Source organism: Misgurnus anguillicaudatus, chromosome 4 (genome assembly GCF_027580225.2).
Source record: "Misgurnus anguillicaudatus chromosome 4, ASM2758022v2, whole genome shotgun sequence".
Taxonomy (NCBI): domain Eukaryota; kingdom Metazoa; phylum Chordata; class Actinopteri; order Cypriniformes; family Cobitidae; genus Misgurnus; species Misgurnus anguillicaudatus.
This window is the reverse complement of record NC_073340.2, coordinates 11246539-11269875: the sequence shown is the minus strand read 5'-3', so window position 1 is coordinate 11269875 and position 23337 is coordinate 11246539. Positions and strand designations below refer to the sequence as shown.

The 23337-nt window shown below is 35.9% G+C and overlaps 2 protein-coding genes across 7 annotated transcripts in view; both read right to left on the bottom strand.

Moving 5' to 3' along the window:
- exoc6 (exocyst complex component 6) overlaps positions 1-5614 on the bottom strand; it is a 64938-nt gene extending 59324 nt beyond the window's left edge. For 3 of the 5 annotated variants that reach the window (XM_073866680.1, XM_073866682.1, XM_073866684.1), the window contains exon 1: positions 5456-5614. In XM_073866680.1, coding sequence (XP_073722781.1) covers positions 5456-5586 — 131 coding nt within the window. In that variant the 5' untranslated portion in view covers positions 5587-5614. Of the gene's footprint in view, positions 1-1856; positions 2016-5455 lie in introns of those variants that run through there. The other 2 variants (XM_073866683.1, XM_073866685.1) reach the window with 1 other exon arrangement.
- Positions 5615-8006: 2392 nt separating this feature from the next.
- Positions 8007-23337, bottom strand: part of adam8b (ADAM metallopeptidase domain 8b) — a 35075-nt gene continuing 19744 nt past the window's right edge. Inside the window, exons 13-23 of one of the 2 annotated variants that reach the window (XM_055176486.2) lie at positions 21367-21456; positions 17441-17630; positions 15769-15871; positions 15384-15555; positions 15217-15297; positions 15049-15133; positions 14845-14965; positions 14549-14708; positions 13823-13870; positions 13259-13333; positions 8007-9028 (exon numbers count right to left, since the gene is read on the bottom strand). In XM_055176486.2, coding sequence (XP_055032461.2) covers positions 8969-9028; positions 13259-13333; positions 13823-13870; positions 14549-14708; positions 14845-14965; positions 15049-15133; positions 15217-15297; positions 15384-15555; positions 15769-15871; positions 17441-17630; positions 21367-21456 — 1185 coding nt within the window. In that variant the 3' untranslated portion in view covers positions 8007-8968. The remainder of the gene's footprint in view (positions 9029-13258; positions 13334-13822; positions 13871-14548; positions 14709-14844; positions 14966-15048; positions 15134-15216; positions 15298-15383; positions 15556-15768; positions 15872-17440; positions 17631-21366; positions 21457-23337) is intronic. The other variant, XM_055176487.2, reaches the window with a different exon arrangement.

Sequence of the window (23337 nt, the reverse complement as noted above, 5' to 3'; positions counted from 1 at the left end):
ATTTTAAAATATTAAGGTTAAGTTACATGGTTTAAATGCAATGAAAGCATGATAATAGCGCTAACCAGGCCAGAAGAATTATTTGAATAACTAGAAATGCAGCAACACGAGACTCGTATCATTTAAACATATCACTTACAAACCCATTCACAAAGGTTTATTTACTCATGCTTATTAGCTGTTGGTTACATCTTAAAGAAATACTCCACTTTTATTTAAAAATCCTGATAATTTATTCACCCCCCATGTCATCCAAGTTGTTTATGTCTTTAACTGTTCAGTCGAGAAGAAATTAACTTTTTTGAGGAAAACATTTAAGGATTTTTATCAATTTAATAGACTTTAGTGGACCTCAACAGTTTACAGTTTCAATGCAGCTTCAAATGGCTGTAAACAATCCCAACTGAGGCATAATGCTACGTACACACCAAACGCGGAGCATCGCGTTACTCGCTCTAGATTATTTGCGGGATTTAACTTTGTGTCATGCGAATTTTTCCTCAAGTTGAATATTTTCAACTCGGGCGAAGGCGCGTTTGAGGCGAATAGCAAACACGCCGCCCGTATCGTGTCATTCGCATCGCCCCACGCGAGGACGCGTCTGATCGCGTTTTTGCATTGACTTTGTATGTGATCTACTTGCGCAAATCGTTGAACTCGCATCTGGTGTGAACCCACAGTAAGGGTCTTATCTAGCGAAACGATTGTCGTTTTCGCCAAGAAAAGTAAAAAATATGTACTTCTAAACCACAACTTCTCATCTTGCACTAGCCGTGTGATGCGTCAGTGCGATCTTACGTATTACGCAATCACGTCAAAAGGTCAAAGAAAGACAAAAACATCTTGGATGACATAGGGGTGAGTAAATTATCGGGATTTTTATATTTTATGAAAGTGGAGTAATCCTTTAAAGAACTTTATTAATTTCCTTATTTTCTTATCTGTCTCATCTTTATAATCTTTTTACTACATCTAGATTCTAGATGCCACGTGACATTTTTTAAGCATTAACATAATATGATGTGCTTAACTCATTGTTTATAATTGTATTTTATCAATTTTTACAATCAAATAATAGGAAGTAAAAGACAAAGAATCCTTATCTAAACTATGGATTGTATAAAAATATAAAGCCAATGATCTCATGACGACAACAATAACAGAGAGCGTGATGCTTTCATCTAGTGAACTCATCAATCTCAGCAGAACATTAACTAGCAACTCAACCCAAACTAGCTCATTTGCTAACGCCACACCCACATGTTTTTCGTCAGCATTCATCTTTCCACACCTGAAATGTATTTGCACAAGGAAATGGACTGAACACAGGATTGTTTAAAGGGTTTTCTGTCAGCCAAGCAAACGCTGTTTTGTCCATCTTTCCACCTGCAGCATCACAGTACTGAAACATCACGCGGCCTCTGACGCTTTAACTTAGATGTTTACATATTAAACTACTAAATCTGAACTGTAGTCAGACAAATGAAGGATGAATTATTGACAAAAATGTAAATGTTATATGCAGATCACGTGATATCTCAGGTAATGAATGACATGAAAACAGATCAAGCAGATAACTTATTAGCTTGTCATTCACTGCCCATGTACGTTAGAGTCATGACAGAAGATAAACGGCTCGCGTAAAAAATGTATATTTAAAAAAATCACAATACAATACACGTTAGACCGGAGACGAACCGATCAGCAGATGATTTCATAAAGGTGTCAGTAATGACAAGCAGTCCTATGAACTGCATCTTTAGCAAACAAAGGCCCGTTTCACATCCATCAAACCAGAGGAAACGTCATGTCACCGACAAAACGTTCAACAGAACGAGCTCGTGCACATCTCTCACCGTAACGTCGGGCCCACGCAGGCCGTGTCCGTGCTTTCGATCTCCTGCAATATTCGCTCATGTTCGGTGACGGTCTCTAGGCTCTCACCCTCCGCCATGTTGGCGCTATCGTCACACACTGTTCATCTGTGACAATGCCAATAGAGATGCAGTAACGCGACTCCGCCGATAGAGGGCACTGTCGTGCGGCTCAGTAACGCGACTCGTCGACAGAGGGCGCTGCGTATCAGCATATTGAAGCCCCAGATATTAGCGCTTGATAGATGCCCTCTACATCAAGCCTGTATTCTTTAAAAAGCACTAAATAACATATACTTAAGTAATACTATGGATCTACCAAATACATTTTAGTTTTGGATACAAAATTTAGAACTCGAGTCCTGTTTTTCTGCATATTGATTACTATTTTAAAACCATGGTTAAATCCCTTACATAACAGTGTAGCCCATATGGCAAAAAAATGCACTTCTCTGGACAAAAATATATTTTAAATATGCTAAATACTTTTTATATAATGTTATGCTCAATTAAATATATTTTTGAATTTGGAAATATATTTAGTTTTAACTTTCATATATCAATATATATTTATCAATATATATCAAAATGTATTTCAAGGGTAAGCAAATACATTTCTAATTTTACATCCCATATGCCTTAATATATTTTAAATATATAAAAGTAATATAAAGTATATTTTTGAAGTTGAAAATATATTTAATTTTAATCTTTTAAAACGTTTTTTTTTTATGTTTACAGGTTCGTAACATAAACAAAGTTTTTCTTCCAATGCGACATGAATATATTTCCTTGAATTAAAATATATGGAGGGCTAAATATTATATTTTGTTAATGCTTTAAAAAAAATTTACTTATGAAATATATTTTCAAAATATACAATAAATCATACAATAAAAATACATTTTAAATTATATTTTTGCCTATGCGTAGCCATATTTTTTGGTGTATTGATTACTATTAGCAAAGCCATGGTTTTACTACCATGGTTTAACTTTGGGTTTTGAAAACCATGGTTGTCAAAACCATGGTTATTTTGTGGTTACCATGGTTTTACTGCAGTAACCATGTTTTTGTGGTAAAAGTGTAATTGTCATGTTTTTTGTGTATTGATTATTATTAGCAAATGGTTTTACTTCACTAACCAAGGTTTAATTATGGTTTTCAAAACCATGGTTGTTAAAATCATGGTTATTTTGTGGTACCATGTTTGTTTGTTTTTTAACTGTAGTAAAACCATGGTTAATTTTCGTAAGGGATTATGGTCCCTGTAACAAAAACACCATGGTTAATTTGTGGTATAACTGTATTTAGACATTATTTGTAGTAAACTGTGGTTCATTTCTGTAAGTGCACTTTAAGTGATAGATAGAAAAGGAAAATCTGGTCATTTTCTCTTATGTTTTTACAAACCTATATAAATGTATTTTGAGGAATGTTTGTAACCAAACCGATCATGAGTAACCAAAACGATAAAGCCCCATTGAGGAAAAATACTATGGAAGTGAATGCGGCTCATGAACCAATCATGCGCTTTTATGGTATTTTGACTACCAATGGGGTGGGAAAATTTTACTTGAATTAAGTGTTTAAGAAAAAAGAAATCTTATTTCACAATTTGTTTCTCACCCCATTGGCAGATCATTTTGCTTAAATTGTATATTAATTTGTCTTAAGACTAGACTCATTTACTTAGGTCATTTTGCTCATCGAGAAAAAGCATCTTAATTTAAGAATTTTTAGATATTTCTACTGAAAACAAGACAAAAATACTAAGTAAGAAAGTCATTTTTTGCAGTGTTGAATGTATAACTAAAACTGTGTATTGTTATTTTTTCCAGCGTTTTCTTGACCTAACATGGGGAGAAAATTGACTTCCCTTATCATGCACTTTTAACACTAGAGCGGCCACCAGTAGTCATTTTAACCGCAACATTTAAACTTATGCATTGCAAAAAATGATTTTCAAGAAAAAAATTCTTATTTTTTTCTTGTTTTCAGTAAAAATATCTAAAAATTCTTAAATTAAAGATGCTTTTTCTTGATGAGCAAAACGACCCAAGAAAATAAGTCTAGTTTTTAGACCAAAAATTTTACATTTAAGGGATTTTGTGCATAAAACAAGCAAAAAAGTCTGCCAATGGGGTAAGCAAATTTTTCTTGAATTTAGTGTTTAAGAAAAATGTTCAAGATTTTTTTGCTTATTCCATTGGCAGATTTTTTTGCTTGTTTTATGCACAAAATCCCTTAAATGTAATATTTTTGGTCTAAAACTAGACTTATTTTCTTGGGTCGTTTTGCTCATCATGAAAAAGCATCTTTATTTAAGAAATGTGAGATATTTTTACTGAAAACAAGACAAAAATACAAAAAATTTGTTCTTGAAAATCATTTTTTGCAGTGTGGTAATTATCTTTAACACTAAAACTTGCATAGTCAATAACTTTGTCTAAATAAATCACATGCATAAATAAACGTGCTTACTTGTCGAAAACTGACCTGGGGCCTTGTGTACAAAGCGTGCGCGTTAGCACAGAAAAGTGTCGTGGGCTACGATCATTGTCACGGACCGGCGGTCCACTAACAATTTAGGCCTAATTACAAACCTACCTTTTCTTGTGAAAAATTGGGTAACATAATGTCGACCCTTTGCCTCTTTCACTTCTTACTTTTTTCTCTTTCCGTTTTTGACTTCCAGATTTTTTAGGCATTTTCACTTCCTTGTCAGTCAAGTTGATATTCTGCCGGCACTATAAGTGAAGTCAAGCTGTCTTGCCTGGATTATACAATTTGGGCGGACTGAACCATTTTATGACAATTGAGAGGGGGGGACGGGGCCCACAGACGTTTGTGTTTCCTAAACAAATACATTTTTTGATACCAGGAAACAGCAAATAGAATAATTTAAAGTTAATAATTTTTACTATTAAATATTTTTTAGCACCACAATTTTGGGGGCTTCTCTGGGCCCCCTCTTACTCGTGGGCCCCGATAATCATCATTGTTTACCCCCCCTTTACAGCACCCCTGGCTGGTGCTAATGCTGGTTTAGCTGGTGCTAATGCTGGTGCTGATGCTGGTTTAGCTGGTGTTCACTAGCATACCAGCACCAAAACACAACATATGTTGGTCTTGCTGGTATGCTGTTTTTTTTAGCAGGGTGTGTTCATCAAAACAAGGAAATTCAGGTTTGTAACAACATGAGAGTGAGTAAATGATGACAGATTTTTTTTTAATTTTTGGGTGAACTATCCCTTTAAACAGTAAGTACATGGAGAACAGGACTGTAAATTAAAGTGCTCCCAAATATGTTTTTAATCTTGAAATTCTGACTGCTCATTGTTTTAACTTAAGTTAAAATATTAACATTACATAATGTATATTTAGTAACATAAAAGTGCTAAATAATAAAGTAGTCAATGTATTTGTACATGAATGATTCAAGTGTTAAGCCTATATGGCAAATGAATTATATAACATGATAAAGTATTATATAGCAATAATAATAATATTAAAGCTTACTTGTGTGTGAAACAAGCACATAATAATAAAATAACCTTTACAAATAATAATCCATCTACCTTAAAGACGTTTCTAAGGGCAGGTCTACAGATTCCAGTTCTGCAAAAACATTGCCATACACCTTATCTTCTCTGTTGTCTTCATCTTGAAATTTGGGAGTCCTCAGAGTGCTGCCACTGTAGAGAGACATCTTTCTCTGTTTATCTGTGTGAAGTCTGTTAATGCAGGACATACACAAACATTGTGCTCAGCAAAAAACTGCAGGCAAAGGAAATAACAAACCTTGTGATCTCCAGTACTTTGAATCCAACAAAACAGTTGAAAGTGCTGTCTTGTTAAACATTTTCCCGTGGCATCTGTATTTTATAACCTCATTGTAAAAAAATGCAGCACCAAGTTAAACAACTTGGTTTTGCAAGTCAATTCAACCTACTATTTTAAGTTTTGGCTTAAAAAAGTTGACGTAACTTTGAAATAGTTTTTGATGTTTTTATAAGTTAAAGTAACATAAAAATATGTGTTGATTTGACAAAAAATGCTGCAAATTTTTACAGTGCAGATTCGAATATTAAAGTGCAGTCTAAAATTGATATTGGACATATGGACATTTGGTGATGCATGGCAAAATCCGTTTAATTATTTTGTGAGATTTTTTGTGTGAACAATTGAAACCTTTTAATTTCAATTTAAATTAAACTTTTGTGACTTAGTAACTTTCAATAGCAGGGTACTATTTTACGGCACTGCGTAATATCATTGCGCCTGCTGCAGCCATGTTACGGCAGCCTTGATAAGTCCTTGATTATTACGCCAGAATGAGAGTATAGTTCCTAGCCATATCTGCCTAGAAAATCACAACTTTTAATTTTCTGTCAGCCTTAGTACATGATGTAATTACAGAAGAGTCAAGTTTTAAATAGGAAAAATATCAAAACTCTTTGGTTATTTCCGAGAGTGATGCTAAATGGTCTAATCAGATTCAATGGAGTGTGCTAAGCTATGCTAAAAGTGGTAGCTCCAGACCCGGAGATTGACTGAATGGATTCCAAAAGTGTCCCTTTAATGGGAATGTCCCTTTAATGTACAACGTTAAAAGTAAAGGGCCCAAAATAGATCCTTGTGGAACACCAGTAAATATACTTAGAGGGGCTGTTTGTGACCTGATAAATAAGATTCAATCCATCTTAAAGTATGTACAGAAAAGTTAAAACCCCAAAATTTTGAGATTTAACAATTCTATGATTTACTTCCAGGTACATTTTTGTGATAGGACAAAATTAAGCTCTTTAAGCATTCCCACATCCATGCCAACCTTTGCTTTAGATTGTTTAAGAGATACAATGGTTCTTCTTGCGTATGATTCGGAGACTTCCTTAAAGGACTTGTTTCATTGTATTAACTGGATGAACTTCTGTATACTAAGGAAAGAAACATTGTGCAATTTTGACTACTTAAATGCTTCAGCTACTTTAGCTCGATTAGTCAGCTTCCCATTTATCATCAGTTCAACTAATGACCTATCTTTCATTTTGTCTCCTTTTAAGTAGTTGAACTGATCAGAATGTTTTCGAATCACCTCTTGCTTCTTCAATTCTTCTTAGAAAAAAGTCAGCCTTTGCTTTTTTCCGTTTGTTAAGAATATTGCACAAACCTTCATCAGATCATTTTATGCTGTGTTTGTTAAACAGATGACTCGATTACACAAGAATCATTTTGAACTTGACTTCACACGTATTATCACACACTGTTCTGTGTAAACTCAAATCATTTCCTCACATAACACAAACAGGACGAGGTTGTGACATGACTTACAAGAAAAAACTTTGAAAGTGAGAGATCAACACTCTGTTACATGTTCACACTTGCTTGTATTAGTAACGTCAGGCTTATAAAAAGAGAAAAGTGACTCCTGACTTTATGTCTTACTGTATGTTTGCAACCAAATACACTGATTTGACAGATTTTTTTTGCAAACATCTTAGGATCTAAGAGTGTCATTATGTGAGGGTCAGACATAAATTGTGCTGTCTATGGTTTTGTATTTGTAGAGATAGAAATGGTAGCCCATTGTTCCCATATTTGGCTTTGAAAATCCAAAAAAATCCAGTATTATCGAGTATTTTCATGTCACCCATCTATTATTCAGCTGCCAGCTATTGAATCACAAAATTAAGACAAGCATGGAAACTCATTTTATCAGATCATCCTCCCACAGGAATCCAGATTAACTCACCCACAGGTGAATTAAAGCATGAATCAGAAGGAGTCATCAAGGTTTTACTGTACACGACATGAGTCAGTGAATCTTCAAAGTAGTCTGATTGTTGTCCATTGTGATATTAACAATTATTATTTTAGGTATAAAATCCAACTATTACCCTGATGTCAGCAATCACAGCAACTTTAAAGACTAATTTAGGGGAAACTTTAAAGGTACAGATCTGTATCAAAATGGTACATGCAGTGGGTATAAGTAGTATTGAACATGTCACCATTTTCTCAGTTCACATATTTTTAAAGGGAACAGCCCAATGCAATCCAAAGAAATCAAACCATAGATGTCCATAAATGAAGTTTAATGTGTGTAATATGTATGTGTAATAATTCAAAACAACATAGGGAAAAGTATTGAACACGCGTATTGTAATGTATTTATTATTTTGTATAAAAGCCATTGTTGGTATGAAAGCTTCAACATGACTCATGCATGGAGAAACTAGTTGCATGCATTGCTCAGCTTGTATTGCTTTTTTGACCATAAAAAGTTTTCAGATTTTGTAATACCTTTAAGTACCTTTAGTTCTTTCAAGTCAAGATATTGGCTTTGCAATTCTAGGAGCTTTATTTTCTTTTGTTGAAACAAATTGAGAGTTTCCCTGGCTGTGTGTTTGGGTCAGGGTTATCCATCATGAGATGTTTCTTGCATAATGAGATACTATTTCATAAGCCATCAGTTGGGACTAAAACAACTGTTATTATTTGCACTGACAGGGGCAGGATTGCTTTCTGACTGCCTTTTTGCACCTCCTTTTCTTCAAGGGTCTAATAATTGAAAATAACTGATTTCTTTGAATGTGTGGATTGCCAACATGGTAAAAAATTAATGTCAATAGCACCTTTAGAAATATATTTAATAATAAAATCTTGAAGTGTTCATTGACAACTTTTGTACATTTATTTTGGGAGAGCAAGATTTGTTATTTAAAACTTAGTCATGTAAGGAATAAAAAAATCACCTTTATTAATATTTAAATATGTACACATCTAAATATACTCTATAACTCATAAAGGAGTTTGGTCTTTTGAATATATTCCTATTCCTAATTACTTTAATAATAAAACATTATAATAAATAAAATAAAAAATACTATAAATATATTTTCAGGCATCAGACATGAATTCAAGCATTTTTAAAGCATTGTCAACGGCAGCTCACAGTCCAAGCTCAAACAAACAGTGTGTGTTTTATAGGTCTGGGTTTAAAACACACTTTGTGATTCAGCTGCCCACAGACTTTAACACTGCAGGACTGTAATCTGTTCAAATGAGTCACGCGATGATTTCACTCCGGCTCATCTTCTTGGGATGGTGGGAGGTCGTAACGCTACCTTCACTGCGTCTCCTGTGTCCATCTGAGAAGTAAAAACAGTTCACTAATGGAAGTACAACCGAAGATGTTTATACATACAGAATCACATACTGAACATACTGTACAGTGGAGATCAAAGTTAAATAACAGTTAATAAAAACGTCTTGTTTTTTCTGAAATCTTTCTTCATCATTAAACATTTGAAGGATATTAACTGTGGGTATACCAATATTCTACAACCCCAAAACAGAAAAAGTTGGGACACTGTAGAAATTGTGAGTAAAAAAGAATGGAATAATTTACAAATCTCATAAACTTATATTTTATTCACAGTAGAATATAGATACCATATCAAATGTTGAAAGTAAGATATTTTGAAATGTCATGCCAAATATTGGCTCATTTTGGATTTCATGAGAGCTACACATTCCAAAAAAAGTTGGGACAGGTAGCAATAAGAGGCCAGAAAATTTAAATGTACATATAAGGAACAGTTGAAAGACCAATTTGCAACTTATTAGGTCAATTGGCAACATGATTGGGTATAAAAAGAGCCTCTCAGAGTGGCAATGTCTCTCAGAGGTCAAGATGGGCTGAGAATCACCAATTCCCCCAATGCTGCAGCGAAAAATACTTTTCTGAGTTTCTCAGAGATAAATTGCAATGAGATTGAAGTTATCATCATCTACAGTGCATCATACAATTCAAAGATTCAGAGAATCTGGAACAATCTCTATTCGTAAGGGTCAAGGAAAACCATTTGCCCGTGATCTTCGGGCCCTAAGACAGCACTGCATCACATACAGGCATGCTACTGTAATGGAAATCACAACATGGGCTCAATCCACCGTGTCATTCGCTGTTGCCAGCTAAAACTCTGTAGGTCAAAAAAGAAGCCATATCTAAACATGATCCAGAAGCACAGGCGTTTCCCTGGGCAAGGCTCATTTAAAATGGACTTTGGCAAAGTGGAAAACTGTTATGTGGTCCAATGAATTAAAATTTGAAGTTCTTTTTGAAAAACTGGGATGCCATTTTATACGGACTAAAGAGGACAATGACAACCCAAGTTGTTATTAGCGCTCATTTCAGAAACCTGCATCTCTGATGGTTTGGGGTTGCATGAATGCGTGTGTCATGGGCAGCTTACACATCTGGAAAGGCACCATCAATGCTGAAAGGTTTATCCAAGTTCTAGATACATATGATCCCATTCAGACGTCGTCTCTTTCAGGGAAGACCTTGCATTTTCCAACATGACAATCCCAGACCACATACTGCATCAATTACAATGTCAAGACTGCGTAGAAGAAGGATCTAGTACTGAAATGGCCAGCCTGCAGTCCAGATCTTTCACCCATAGAAAACATTCGGCGGATCATAAAGAGGAAGATGTGACAAAGAAGACCTAAAACAGTTGAGCAACTAGAAGCCTGTTTTAGACAAGAATGCGACAACATTCTTATTCCTAAACATTGGTCCTCCTCCAGCTGTTCCTTATATGTACATTTAACTTTTCTGGCCCCTTTTTGCTACCTGTCCCAACTTTTTTTGGAATGTGTAGCTCTCATGAAATCCAAAATGAGCCAATATTTGGCATGACATTTCAAAATGTATCACTTTCAACATTTGATTTGTTATCTATATTCTACTGTGAATAAAATACAAGCCTATGAGATTTGTAAATTATTCCATTCTTTTTTACGCACAATTTCTACTGTGTCCCAACTTTTTCTGTTTTGGGGTTGTACTAGAGCGTTTGAACTGTGGAAAAGATACTGTGGGAAAAGTGTACAAAGTTAACACCAGATGATCACAGATGTGCTTACTCGTCTCCGAGGGCCAGTTTAGAAAAAATAATAATATGTGGGCCAAACTTTTACCCCATTTTTACCTTTTATATATTTTTCACTTTTACCTATTATATATATTATTATTATATATTTTATAACTTATGTTGCTTTTGTTACGTTTTGTTATAGGTCATATATTAAAAAACATGCATTTAAGAAAGATGCACAGATCTTGTATCATTCAAAACAAAGTCCTCTAAACTTCTTATTCATTTTTGACAAATGTAACCCTGAAACATTTTTTGTTGTAATCTGTCTTTGTGGTAGAGTGGTAACTATTATCTAATTTTCCACAAAAGAAAGTTTTTTGTTTAAGTGCCTTGGTGGTTAGGTTATATTGTAAAACACACCACTTGTATGTATACCCACACTTTTAACCCAGATATTGTCTTTACTTAAACAATAAAGTAAACAATACTTAATATTAAAGCAATAAGCCCCAAGAAGCAGTGGGTTACCAGTGCATTTTTTAAAATGCACTGTAAGACCACTGCTTCGCGGGGCTTATTGCTTTTATAAAACAGTTACTTCATATGCGTAGCAGGATTTAATAAAATAAATAATAATAAAATAATAAAATAAAACACAAATAAGTTGTAATTATATTAGTACAAAAATTACTCTTCCGCCAAACAAAGTAGTTCCTCAAAATCAAGTGTGGCTGCAACAAAGTGTAGTTCCCAAGCAACACAGATGCAGCAAAGGCACAATGAAAATATAATTAAAGACTTTGGTGTTTATTTTCATAAATCAACATTCATCTAATTTATACATTAACATTTATATCGTGCAAATTGTAAAGTGATGATCAAATATCTTTGGAAGCATGCTTAATTTCACCGTCAGCGGGGTTTTTTTTAAGTTGTAAAATAAACATAATATATCAAATGAAAGAACAGACGTCTGCGTTAAAAAAAAACTCGATTCATCCTACCTTAATTTGTTCTCTCATCACCTCTCAAAATTTCAGCTAAAAGCTGAGATAATTTAGCCTGACGTTGTTATACTCAATTCTAGTCAGAATTCGATCTTCCCGTTCTCAAAATGTTGTGGGCGGGGCTAAGATCGGCTGGCACCCAGGCTAGAGATAATTCCAAATTTTTGAAGAACTTTTGTAAGAGATCAGATTCAGAGCCATGATCAAAACTTACATGGTGTTTTTAGTGTTGAGTGAATGCATCAGTGTTTAATTTGGGTAAGATAGCCATCTAGTGGATATTAGGGGAAATATGAATTTGAGGTTAAAGAACTCCTCAGGGAACGTTTTCTCTTTAGTGACTCAATATTTATTGACATTTATCTGGATATCACCATTAATTGTGCAATTGTAGAAAACTTAAATATCATTAAAAATATGACTGTGGTGTTTATTTTCATAAATCAGTACGCAGCAACAGTGGCGCAGTGTTACTTATGTAATGCGGTCTGAACCGTGGGGTTACCGGGGTATTTTATCATGGCTTAGAGTGTGTTTCAACCAATCAGAATGAAGAACCAGAATGGGACTGTCACGATTCACGAACGGGGAACGGGAGTAAGGACGCAAGTGCAGAGTTCACATGAAATAAATAACATTTAATATAAATCAGGAAACAAAACACGAGTAACATACAACATCGAGTAAAACAGGAACATCCAACACAGGAACAGACAGGGAAGAAATGACAATGATCCAGCAGTGAGCAAACAGAAGACAGAGGTATACACTATAACACACAGACTAAATGACAAACAGGTGTGATGAGGCAGGTAATTAATCAATGAATGTCCAGGTGATAACAATCGGAACAGAGACAAGACATGACACGGATTAACCGTGACAGGGACGTGTTATAATTTGGGTTTTGGACCTATGCTTAAAAATTTTAGTTCATTAAACTTTTAAGCATACACAATTCATTAACCTAAAACATAGAAGTCAAATTATTAATACAGGAATACCTATTTACCTTTGCGCCTGAATATTTTGATTATTTATGCTTTATCACAGAATAATAACTGATAAGAACTTTAAATATTTGATAATAAAATGTCATAAAGGTTTAAGCTCTTACATTATTTATGTTGTTTTTTTTTTATTAAGTTTGCTGAATTATGCTTACTTTTGTTTAACTTAATAGTTATTTTATAAAACATATCCACATCATAATGTGAACTAATGCTTTTTAGTAAAGACTACTAATGCCAACTTGATTTGTTTGCTACACCCAATAAAGGTTCTATGTTAATACAACTTAACCTGTTTAGTTTCACCCTGTAAAAACTCAAATGATTTAGTGCAACGGGTTTCCGCGCAATTTTCTAGTAAAGTCAACTAAGAGTGCACAGCTAATATTCCTTCAAACTTTGAATGAATAAGTTTTAGAAATTGTATGTGTTATCAAAGCAAACTAATTCACTTCAAGAGAAAAGTAACTAACTTGATCTGTCTTGAAGGATCCTTTTGCCAGAGATGGTTTCAGTGGAGGAACAGGTGGAGGGGTTGACTTGATGCCCTACAAATACATGAACATAACATCAGCTCCGTTCTATAACTTAGTAAGCTGCTTTCTTTTGTATGACAAACCGTGCCATAGATAAAGTGATCCTCACATTAAGAAATTTGGCTTACAATTGATTTTTAGTCAAGTTTAACCGGAGTAAATGAGCATATTGCTTAGCTGATAATGCAATACTTTTCAGTACTATTTGCACTGAATTCCTGTTACAGTTGAAATGGTGTAACAACACCAAATAATGTTGCAACCTTTTTAAGTACAATGTGGAACGTAAGTTACATTCTACTAAATTCCTCTTTTTGGTTTCCATGAAAGGCAAAGCTTGAAGGGGTTTAGGATAAGATTTTGTAAAATAAATGATGACCGAACTGAATACCATAAAATATCATTAATTGTATTAGTTTTTAACAGATAAACAAACAAACAGATGAATTAATTTCTTAATAAATTCAAAAGATGTGCCATGCTATCAATAGTTTATCTCACCTGGGTTACTGCGGTCTGCCGTGGTTGGGTTACAGGCTTTTTAGGAGGCTGCAGACAGAATATAAGAAAAAAACATTTAATGTTTTTTTCTGACCAAAAATATATTGATAACACTTTATAATAAGGCTTCATGAATAATAGGAAACTATGACACCAAAGTATTTTTACTTAATCATAAACTAATGAAAAGTCATCATTAAAGGTGCTCTAAGCGAATTGACGCGTTTTAGACCATAAAACATTTTTTGTTACATACAGCAAACATCTTCTCACTATCTGCTTGCTGCCTGTCCGCTCATCAAACTGTAAAAAAACGCGATCTCTGTAGACAGCTCAGGCTCGACAAACGGCAATATCAACATAGTGGCCAAACCTAGCACAACAAAACATACCAAAGTTTTCCAGCCAATAAACGACAAGAAGGATTTGGGGGTGGGCGCGTTCATGAAAGCACGGACGGGTGAGGGAGGGTGAGGGGTTAGCTACGCTCCGTTTGTTTGAAAACAGTTCAAACATCAACAGGAAGTGACGTAGCACATTATTCGCTTGGAGAGCCTTTAAGTACAACATTACATGTTTTTTAGTTGTTGGTTACTGTATTAATTAACAATGACTTAGTCATAAGTCCTGATGACTCTACATTAGTTTATGATTACTACATGCCTTAAATCTTTATACAGTATGCATTACAGTAAATAAGAAGTAGTATTATGAAGGTTTTCTAACAGGAGGGGCAGGACGGGTCGGAGTCGTTCTAGCAGTTATTGGGGTGCAGGGTCGAGTCACAGAGCTTTCCATGAATATGGGTTGGCTGATTTCGGAGGGGTTCCTCCTAACAGAGCTGTTTTTATGAAGATGAGTCAGCTGTCCTGATGATAACTCTTTGCTGTATACAAGCAGACAAGTGTGAGAATACTGACAGACACAATGAGCTGACTATATCAAATAATTAAAAAAAACATTTGAAAATGCAGTCAACCAGTAAGATATATTCATAGCTGATGTTCATTGAAACTACTCACGTCTTGTGACTGATGGCTTTTCTTTTTTTATAATAATACACTCCAAAAACTCCAAATACCAGCATGAGAAAAATGACTGCCGCAGCAACACAGATGCCAACCACCCTTACCCGCTCTAAACCGTTGAGTGAGTTAAATTATTAGATTACTACAGGTTATTAAACACATTTAGGAATTTTTAGAAAAGATGAGCAATCTTCTTACTGTGTGCCAATTCAGAATATTTCACATCGCAGTATGGTGGCGCCCAACCGGCGGTACAATGGCATTGCTTCTTGTGATTACAAATCTGCAAAAATGATAAATAATACCACTCATACAGCTTTTCGTGTTATGAATTATAAATATGTGCAATAAAACATTTGAACTTGCCCCTCTTCCATTGCATTTCAGCGAACAGTTTTTGTCACTGTCGTAAACATTCAGGTCTTGGCACATAAAATCATAGCAAACCTTGTTGGAATGTAAAACAGAAAGACATTGTATTTTTGGCTCTTTTACTAAATGAACACCTGCTGTAATAATCGTTGCATGCTTACCTTGTTGTCTCCACATTTTGTTCCAGTAGGCACCATGCTGAGGGTGTCCTCTTCTGTCCAGTCTCCAGCTATGTTACATGTTACACCTGTAAAGGTTTTGATGATAGCTTTCTGACCTGTAACAGGGTATTCGTTTCCTCCGTTGCAAAATATCTTTCCACAAAACATGTTTCTGTATGAAGAAAAGGGAGGAAGGTTTAAAAGCACAGACCGAAAGCATTGCCTAGTAAAGTATCACATTACACCAAAAATATTCAAAAATCTACACCAGCCTTTGGGTTAAATTAACCCAGATTTTTTTTTATATTTGACCCAACAATGGGTTAAAACAACCCAGCACAGGTTAAATTACAACTCAACAGGAAAGGAAAAAACTTGAACTTACTCTTTGGTACAGGCTCTGTAACCATTATTGGTCTTTCCGCAGTGAGAATCATTTTTGCCGAATGTGTTTCGGAAAAAACATTCATTAGATGCCGTTACGGCACCTAAAAATATAAACAGATATGCAGGTGGAAAACATTAACAAAGCCTGAGAAAACTTTATCTTTGCTAAGCTCTGACTAAATCGGGGTGGGGTGGAATGAACTTGACCCTTGGACAGGTGTTTCAATAACTGTTAAAGTGTCTTTTAAAAGAAAAAAAAACTTTAAAGGTGTCAAAGAAGACATTATTCTTTACATAGAAGACTTTATTAAATGCAAAAATTACCCAGAAATGTTTTACATGTCCATTTACAACCCTAAGATTTGTCCCCAGGATGAAATGGTCTATTATAACCTTATTTTAAAGGGTTATGAATAATAATGATGAGCTCTGCTATGATTGGCTGTTTCACAGAGCAGCTCAGTTCAGTAGCTCTGTGTGTGTATAAACAGACCGTTTGAGCCTGTATCAGATACAATGATACGGAATTTGAGGAATAATCAATTGTTTGAAGATTGTTAAAGGACAAGTTCAGTACTTTACACCCAAAGCCCTGTTTTCAGATTGTTTATGGTGAAATAGAACGGTTTTGACTGAAATTTCGACATATGATGCTGGCCCAAGAATTTTCGGGTGTTTGTTGTATCACCTCCCACCTCTACAATGGCTGTATAGGTGCACAGGAACAATCCTTCCTAAAATGCATTAAACTTTCGTTTACAAAGATGTGAAACTCAGCGAGTGGTCAGGGGTGTTCACTGATATGCTCACACAAAAATCGCTGCAAAAGATGCCCTCCAACAACTGCTCTAGCATTCGTTGTAGACTTGTGGACCTATTTTTCCAAACGCCTCACACCCGTATATTCTTCCGTTGAGAGTTTGAATAATAGACACTCCAGCCCAGTTGGTGGCGATAATCCGTCTTTGCCAATTTGAAGAATAGAAACAAAGTTCCCGGCGCGGAGTAATACCGTACCTCATAGCACATCTAATACAAAACTACGATAAAACAGCTGTTGGAAAGCATCCTTTGCAGCGATTCCCGCTAGAGCACACCAGTGAACACCCCCGACCACTCGGTGAGTTTCACGTCTTTGTAAACAAAAGTTTAATGGATTTTAGGAAGGATTGTTCCAGTGCACCCATTATAGAGGTGGGAGGTGATACATTAAACACCCGAAAATTCTCGGGCCAGCATCATATGTCCAAATTTCAGTCAAAACCATTCTATTTCATCATAAACAATCTGAAAACAGGGCTTTAAGTGTAAAATACCGAACTTGTCCTTTAATGGAGTGGTAAGTTCTGTAACGTCAATAGTAGAACTTTAGCCTGAACACTAGCACATATAACATTAACTAGCAAATAACGCTAACTTTTAGCATTGTAATTCATTTAATGTGTAATTTAATGTTGGGGCGTATATCTCAGCGTCACAGTTGGTGTTATGTTGAGATTGGCCTGTTTTCACGAGGTTTACATAAGGAGGAAACCATTGTGTTTGAGGCTCATAATATGTCAATACCATGTACACAACTCTTATTATTTATCTATTCGTAGCTAAATACAGTTTTACAGTCTACGGCACCTTTAAGTCGTAATTGACTGTTTTAGACTCTAGAAACGTACCTGCTCCCCAAAGACTTTGGCAATGCTGGAGGTGAGTGGGACATTGGCCATTGTAACAGTAACCCTGATTGCAGGGAATGCCGTTCATGTGAAACTCATTCTCCGGGCAATTCTCTGACAGTCCTGTGCAGTACTCTTCAAGATCACATTGGTTTGCAGACTCACGACACAAACTCCCAGAATCTTTTATCTGACAAGAGAGTAAAAAACACAGTAAATAGCAAATCACTGTCAACCACAGTCTACCAAAAAAGGGTAATACAGAAAGCAGAATGGGACGAATATTCCCGGCTGAGTCTTACAGCAGACAACATTTGAAATGACTAACACATTACCAAGAATTACTAATAGAGGTACAATACTGTGCAAAAGTCTTAGGCCACCATGTCACAATTAGATTTGTTGTTTTTGCAATGTTATAGTGATCATATATAATTGTTTCTCAGTCTCTCCACATCCAGAAAATACAGGAAATGTGTATATAGTATTAAAAACAGTATAAAAATGTAAACTAATGTGTCAAGTATTTAGGGTAAACTCCCCTTCCCCTTGAGGAATAGCAGGAAACTGCAGGATCTCTTAAACCTAAATAAAATTAAATCCTAATTTCTAATTTTAAAGAAATTAATCTTTTTTACTTCATTCTGCTCAAAAACAAGAGAGGTCACACTAAACACAGACGATGCCTAAAGAAGACATTTAGTCCTGAATGGTTTTTTGTACATATTTCCTGTATTTTCTATTTGTATCTTAATAAAATAGATTGGAAAATAAATACGGATGGACATTTCAGTTTTTCCCACAGATACAGTTTATTTGTGGCACATCTGATGGGGGATATGTGAATAACGGGTAACTAATATGCGGTCAGGTAGAATGCGGAGACAAGCGCAAGCTACAAAAATGTTGTGCACGCTGCCACGCGCATTAAGTGCACATTTCTGCACGAGAGTGGCGGACGTGCGTGCTTGGTGCCCGTGGTGTGCAGCATTTTATTACTTTGCGCATGGCTTCGTATCCGAAAAGTATAATGAGGCTTAAATGAGGGATCAGAGTCGCTGCGGAGTGACTGGGTGCGTGTACAGAACCTGTCACGCGAGAGAGAAGTAGTGAAAAATGTGAAGTGCAGAAATCTATTTATGGCGGTCAGTTTAGATTTGTGACGGGCGTTTTCAAGTTACTTGTCCGGTAAGGTAAGTAAAATTCTCTCTCACTTCCCCATCCAAAACATTCACTTGTCCCAGACAAGTCGGACCTGAGCCCTGAGACAATGATGACAGAAGTTTTATTTTGGGTGAAGTCAGTGTTTTAAGTGGCCCAAAAGAGGTGCCGGTACTATTTTTTATTTTTTTTATTTTTTGCTGACTCGACGACTCCTATATTGAAGGGGTTTTATATACAGCATTCTACAGACGACCTTGTAAAAAATAATAAATCCTTTTATAAGTTGCTTGAGCTAGAAATAGCTACTGATATAAATAAAATTTGCAAAATACCGTTCGAAAGACCTACTGTAGAAAGAGCTATTGAACATAAATAAAATGTGTAAAAGATATGCAAGTAAAAATTTTCAACATGATTAATTGCTAAAACTAGTTGTTCAGATAGAAAGAGCTTGAATTTTTTTTTTAAATGTCACCAAGACCATGTCTATGGGTTTAAGAATAACAAAATACTGGCCATTTGAAACTCGAAGGTCATCACTTTATTTTGTCCCATTGTTTTCCATTTTGCTGGGAAAACTCCCGTGCGCGTCGTTGAAATTAATTGAAATTTTGTTCACTTGTATTTTAGCAATTAACCTAAATGTATATTACAATTTCAATAATGTTTTTACTCTGCACATCGGCTGAGGAAATCCGAAGTTGCGTCGAGTGGAACCAAACTGACAGCCCCAACAGCGGAGATTGTCACTTACCTACAAAAGGGTATTAAAAAAGGCTTGCGTCTGACCTGCAGCTATCATTCTAGCTTGGTGGGATGTCAGCCAGCGAGTCCTCTGATTTTGACTTTGTTCTTTTACTACTCAGAGTCTAAAGCCAAGAGGGCATAGAAAGTGTTAATTTTTAACCGAGCAGCTATGGTTGCGCATTTCACACACAAACACACACCTCTCCAGACCACGTTGACACTGACTGACAGCAGCAAAAGTGACGCATGCGCTTTTAACTTGTAAAACTCAAGGATGTATGGGTAATGTAATCTCTGCTCTCGGTGGGACGAATTAGGAAGCGTGCATTTAATTGTGAAGGGCGCTCTGAAAAGCGGCAACGCAGCCAAAGGATTAAATTAAACCTCTGGGCGCACGGAGAGGTGGTGGTACGCTCAAGAGCTATATCTGGACGTGGCGGTCCTGATTATTGGCATGTACCGGCCCACTTAAAGCACTGGGTGAAGTTAAACTTTCCCTTAAACAACACAAAATCTAAACCATACCGTTTCATTTCTAAACCCATGCTCGCATTATGTAAAAGACTACACACATTCCCAGACTTTAAACCAAACAAACAAATTAAACTGGGAAGCAGACACACGCCCAAAACGGACTCAGGAAATGAAGGCTGGACTCTTGAAGCTGGATTCCCTTCCAGATACTGACTGTATGTTTAAGGAGACACTGAATGCTTTTTAGGCGTCACCTTTAGCCGTTTAACACTCAAGTGCACTAAGCAGATATCCAAGCATTCCTTCTCACTGACCTCAGCTCTACAGCCTGCAAACAATTGTGCACTTAAAAGATGCCTGATAGCCGTCCAAACACAGCTTAGACATCTAAGCTAAAATAAGGCAAATATTGGAAATGTAATAGACGTCTAACCATAGCCCAAAAAAAAATGAAATAAAGAAATAAAATCAAACATTTTGCAAACACTGTAGACTTCGCATCTCACAAGTTATTTTGGTAAAATCGACATTCAACCAAATTCAAGTTTAATTTGTCTGAAAGTGGGTTACTCATAGCCAGACTATATCAGACCAACATGATCTCACAAAGTTCTGTGGTACAGTCACGGAATAGTTTGCTCATTTATCCAGGTCATTGTCACGGATCTCCCCCATTTTCCGTGTCTGTACCATGGATTTTTTTTTCTGTGTCAGTTTCACGTATATGTTACTCAATTGTTTTTTCTATTGGGGTTAGATTTGGAGTTTGGGATAGAATGTAACTTTAACTATTGGTTAAAGGGACATTCCACGTTTTTTGAAAATATGCTCATTTTCCAGCTTCCCTAGAGTTTGATTCTTACAGTTTTGGAATCCATTCAGCTGATCTCCGGGTCTGGCACTTTTAGCATAGCTTAGCATAATCCATTGAATCTAATTAGACCATTAGCACTGACTTTTAACTTGTAAAACTCAAGGGTGTATGGGTAATGTAGTCTCTGCTCTCTGTGGGACAAATTATGAAGCGTGCATTGTGAATGGCGATCTAAAAAGCGGCAGCGCAGCCAAAGGATAAAATTAAACCTCTAATTTAAACAGATGTGCAAATGAGCGTTCCGGTACGCTAAAAGCACGTTCTGGGCGCCCACGGAGAGGTGGTGGTAACGGCCCACTTAAAGCACTGGTACAGACACGGATAAGGGGCTGATCACACCAAAAACGTTTATGGCAGTTGCAGGCGCCTTTTTTGAATGATACTCTATGGGCAGGGAGCGTTTGCGCGCTGTTTATGCGCGCCGAGCGCCTTGCGGTTTTTGCCGCCGGCCGCAGCACGCGCTTTTGAAGGAGTGCTGAGAGCAGAAAAGCGCCCGACGTCATTCGCGTCTTTCCATTGTCAAATCGAATGAGGGGAGAGGCGGGCCTTACATTGTGGTGAGGGAAGTTTACAGTTGCTTTGAAGAACCGGACTCCACTCGCTCACTCTCTCCTGCGTGTTTGTGTCTTTAGGGGAAAATGCAGAACATGTAGTATCTGAACATTACCTTGCAATTCTCACAGCAGTCTCCTTGAGCGCACTGTGAGCCATCAGTGAGCTTGCAGGTCGTGGCATTACAGCACAGATTTTCACATTCCTTAAATAAAAAAGTAAATCCCATTAGTCATCAATAGGACAAGTCAGGTGTCAGTCAAAGATAAGCTTTAAAGGGACACTCCACTTTTTTGAAAATATGCTAATTTTCCAGCTCCCCTAGAGCTAAACACCTGATCCCCACCATACTGGGATACATTCAGCCGATCTTCAGGTCTGGCGTTACCACTTTTACATGTAGCATAGCTTAGCACAATCCATTAGCATTGCGCTCAAAAATAACCAAAGCGTTTCGATATTTTTTCTATTTAAAACTTGCCTCTTCTGTAGTTACGTCGTAAGACCGACGGAAAATTAAAAGTTGTGATTTTCTAGGCAGATATACTCTCAAGCTGGCGTAATAATCAAGGACGATGCTGCTGTAACATGGCTGCAGCAGGCCAATGATATTACCCACTGATCGAAAAAAGTCCCCTTGGTAACTTTCAATAGCAGGGGACTATAGACCTTTTGCGTGTTTGCAAACAGAGATGATGTTTTTTGTGGGCGGAGCCCAACTGGTGGCAGAAAGTGAATGCTTCTCAATAGCGGTATGAAGTGTTTTAGCGTTAAACTGTGATTTTTAAGGATCCGGTGTTCTGTAGAAGTCTGTTTCCCCTATATTTCTCTTAAGTGTAATGTTTCTTATAACGTTTTCACCAAGTTACGTTTATTTTTTAAATAAATTAAAAGTTTAAATGGCTTGGCTACTGATATGTGTGCATGTATGTAATGTATATGTATTGTTTTTTATTGGTAAATCAATTATTTTTACAGTATGAATCACTAAAGTACTTATAAGAGCAATACTATCATGTATTCTGTATAATATCATTTATTAAATATTTCATAATTTCCTGTTTTCAATTTCTTTCTTATATTTTTAGCCTACGTGTTTGATATAAAACTATTATGTTTACATACAAATTAATTTGTATAGGCCTGTTTATATATTATTAACACTTTACATCGTGTGTGTGTGTGTGTGCTGTGTTTATATATTTATTAGTAAACATCATAATTTAGAACAAACAGGAAGAAGACATAGGCTAAGATATAAGGTAAAAAATAGTAATAGAAAACGAAAAAAATATGAAAACTTTAATAAATGGTAATATTATTGATATTATGAACTAATCTTTAATCTTTCTAAATAAATTATAAACGTAACTTGATGAAAACGCTATAAGAAACACATAGAGGGAACAGACTTCGACAAAACACCGGATATCTTCTCTAATTATTTTCTATTCAAATTATTAAAGATTTTCAGATGATTTCATCACTCCAGTCTGTCCGGTTGAGGGCTTATTGCAACCATAAACACCTACGTTTATCATCAAATGGTTTCTTCAACGACGGTATACTATGAAAATGTAGGTTATCTATTTTGGCATTCCTATTCTGACACTCAACAGCACAACAAAACATTTTCTAGTGAGTTATATTGTTTGTTTCACTCGTGTCTCATTCATTTCCATAGTTTTTCTGCCAACACATTGCGCGCGTGACTCGCAAAAGGTCTATTTTCAATTGGTACAGCCAGACCTGGAGATCAGCCGAATGGACTCCAAAACGGTAAAAATCAAATGCTTAACTCCAGGGGAGCTGGAAAATGAGCACATTTTACAGTGCGGGTTTTCCGTTAGCACAGTTTCGCATTTACATAGTTTACACAGAGGTGACAAGACACCATTTTTAAAAACTTTGCAACCCAAAGTTTGCATTAAAAAAGACCCCAAAACGTCGGACTGCAAAAATTGCCTTTCTTACTTAGTATTTTTGATTTGTTTTGTTTTTTAATGAGCAAAATGACCTAGGAAAATAAGTCTAGTTTTTAGACAAAAAAATATAAAATTTAAGTGAATTTGTACTTAAAACAAGC